We start from the raw sequence: 2,930 nt of genomic DNA on the forward strand, positions 1-2,930 counted from the left end.
CTCTTAAAAAATCACCCTTTACAAAAGTTTCGCTAATGTATAATAATGTGTAGAAGAATATACCTAAACAGGTATTTTAAAGAACTGAAAATTTTCTAAAGTTTTAAAAATGTGTTCTCGCTCTATGCCTCTCACTATTTCTTTTCTATAATACAAGAAAATCTACGAATTCTTTAATTTGTATGCATAAATATAGCAATTCTTTAAGTTGAAATCCCATCACTAAAGCAGTTTTTGTTGTTTGCGGCAGCTCTTGACCATTACAGGCAGCTAAAGTCGCTCAACTTGACAGAAGACAAAGTTCACTTCAGATAGATTTAAATTTTTCAATTTTTTTTTCGAGAAAAGCCAAAAAATATTTAGAGGAAAAATGTGTGTGTGTGAGTGTGTATGCGTGTAAGGGAATTCTTTGCATGCGCACTTTACCCAGCAAGAAGACTATACGTTATATAATGCCATAAACCTGCCGTATAACTATGGATAGTATGCGTGAAAAATTCGAATAGTTTACATCAGTTTGTACAGAGGCATGGGAAGATTCTATCGCATACTTTGAATACGTGTGAGTTGTCTATCCTTTTTCTTTGCATACAAATTTACCATCACTTTGTCATATGCTTGTCTCTTTTTAACCCATGGTAGGATGGTATAGTAGTTTGATGGTAAAGTAGTATGATGGTAAAGTAGTACGATGGTAAAGTAGTATCGTATACTAATCCTGTGATCCTACTCCATATAAAATAAAACAAATACAATTTTAAAAATTTATTGAATTTTTTATTTTAAATTGTTATGAAAAAACTATTATTATTATAAAAAAATTAATTTATTGCATTCATTACATCCATTGCATCCGTACACATATTATATACATATTCAAATAAATAAAAATTAAGAAAATAAAAAAAAATAAAAATAATTGTAAAAATAATAATAAAATTACCGAATAAAACTTCATTAACAAGTTTAAGCTTGTTAAGCGCCCGTTTTTGTTTCCTTCCATCAAAACTAAATTCGAAAAGGACATTGTCGGTGAAGATTTTTCGCATCACCTCATCTACAGATGCATTTGCTCCTTTTATTTGTTGAAGATGAATTTTCTGTGAATTTAAGGAATTGAAATTTGTTAATAGTTAAATTACCAAATAAAATTTTTAATTAACAAAGTATAAGAATAATACATACTTAAATAATAAAATAGTAAGAGCAAAAAATTACCGTTTCGTCAGCAAACTCTTTCGAATTTAATTTATCTTCGAAATCCAGCGCGGCGTCTAGTGTGCAGATTGGTAGTCTTGACGCTATTTCAATTTGCATGGGATTTTCTATTTCTCCTACCAATCGTCCAATGGAGTGATGGACTTTAGCTAAAACCACCTTACATTTGCGCAGCGTGTGTGTTTGAGCCAATAGAAGACCTTTATCAATAACCTAATGTACAAATATATATTTATAAAGAAATACATATATAAATTTATTGGTACATATACATACATTTTCTTTGAGGGTTTTCTCAATGTCATCCATCCTTGTCATCAGCGTTCCGAAGCGATTTCATATTTATATTAAAATAATATATTAAAATAATAATAATATTAATAATAAATAGTGATTTTTATATAATAAATACTTGCCTCAATTTTGTCGCTGTCAAAGGATACGAAGTGTAACAATTAAAGATGCGCGCGCACGTCTATTTACTTAAAAAGTTTTCACACAAATGTGAGAAATGCAGTTTTCCACTTTGTTATACAATGCATATCTGCATATAGCACAACCATATGGTTTCACGCATACTATCCATAGTTATACGGCAGGTTTATGGCATTATATAACGTATAGTCTATACGTATACTATCCATAGTTATACGGCAGGTTTATGGCATTATATAACGTATAGTCTTCTTGCTGGGATTCTTGTAGCACAACTGTGGAGGGAGGGAGTACGAAATATATTCCCAACATCTGACCTGTTTTCACATTCACGTAAATTTTTATTTTTTTTTTTAAGATTTGCTTATGTGTTGGTGAATACGTTAGCGAAGTTTTGCTGGGTAGATTCTATTGTATACGCGGTGTATGTGTGTGTTATCACATGCATACATTTGCATTAGAAACGCTGCTTAGTCCCTCAAATCACTGAACTGGTTGAGTGACTGCAGTCAAAGAGCACTGAGTGGCATTCCAAATGCAATTTACTTAGTTTTCAGGCGAATTTCCAGTTTTTTAGTTAGCATGTTGCAAGCTTATTATGTAGCTAACAAGCACACGTGACTAAATATTCAACATTAGGGTGGTACTTAAAGAATTCTAAAGTTGGTTCTATTTTTGGTTTTTGAGAATTAATTGATAAATAAATAGTTGAAGAGGTTATTGATAGGTTTTTATTATGTTTGTCGGCAGTTAGGGTGTACCTTAAAATTCCGATGAAAAATTTTCACTTTTTTTATTGGTTTTTCAGCTACTATGTAATATGTATTTTACGAAGATTGCTTGAAAAAATAAGAATGATATATATTTTTACTTTATTATTTTGCATTAGGGTGGCATTTAAGAAATTCTGAAGATGGTTTATATTTGAATTAAGGAAGTTAATTCGTTAAGTAAATATTTGGATAGGTTTTTATTACAATTATCGGCAGTTAGGGTGTACCAAAATTCAGAAAAAAATTTTCCATATTGATATCAAAATTTTATTTTTTGTTTTTTCTGCGAAAATTGATTGAAAAATAAAAATTTTATACAATTTTATTTTACATTAGGGTGGCACTTAAAAAATTTTGAAAATGGTTAATTTTTGGTTCTATGAAATTAATTGATAAACAATTAGTTGAAGATGTTATTCAAAAGTTATATTATGATTGTGAGTGGGTAGGGTGCGTCAGACTGGGGTAAAAATTTAGGTACAAAATTTCTTGTCTACGAATTAA

The 2,930-nt window shown here is 29.9% G+C and overlaps 1 protein-coding gene across 1 annotated transcript; it reads right to left on the reverse strand.

Moving 5' to 3' along the window:
• Positions 1-712: 712 nt before the first annotated feature.
• LOC125776587 (uncharacterized) lies at positions 713-2,052 on the reverse strand. The gene is made up of 4 exons (XM_049449634.1): positions 1,495-2,052; positions 1,219-1,431; positions 944-1,100; positions 713-726 (listed from the first exon to the last, which is right to left on the reverse strand). Exons 1-4 carry the CDS (start codon positions 1,534-1,536, stop codon positions 713-715), a joined length of 426 nt encoding a protein of 141 aa, XP_049305591.1. The 5' UTR covers positions 1,537-2,052.
• Between the last annotated feature and the right edge of the window lie 878 nt (positions 2,053-2,930).

The sequence above is a fragment of the Bactrocera dorsalis genome, chromosome 2 (assembly GCF_023373825.1).
Source record: "Bactrocera dorsalis isolate Fly_Bdor chromosome 2, ASM2337382v1, whole genome shotgun sequence".
In the NCBI taxonomy this organism is placed as follows: domain Eukaryota; kingdom Metazoa; phylum Arthropoda; class Insecta; order Diptera; family Tephritidae; genus Bactrocera; species Bactrocera dorsalis.

Excerpts from the sequence above, each read along its gene's own strand:
- LOC125776587 (XM_049449634.1), bottom strand. The coding sequence starts at position 1,536 with ATGACAAGGATGGATGACATTGAGAAAACCCTCAAAGAAAAT. Across the intron at positions 1,432-1,494 it reads AGAAAACCCTCAAAGAAAAT|GTTATTGATAAAGGTCTTCT; the intron begins GTATGTATATGT and ends TTTGTACATTAG. Across the intron at positions 1,101-1,218 it reads AAGAGTTTGCTGACGAAACG|AAAATTCATCTTCAACAAAT; the intron begins GTAATTTTTTGC and ends TTAAATTCACAG.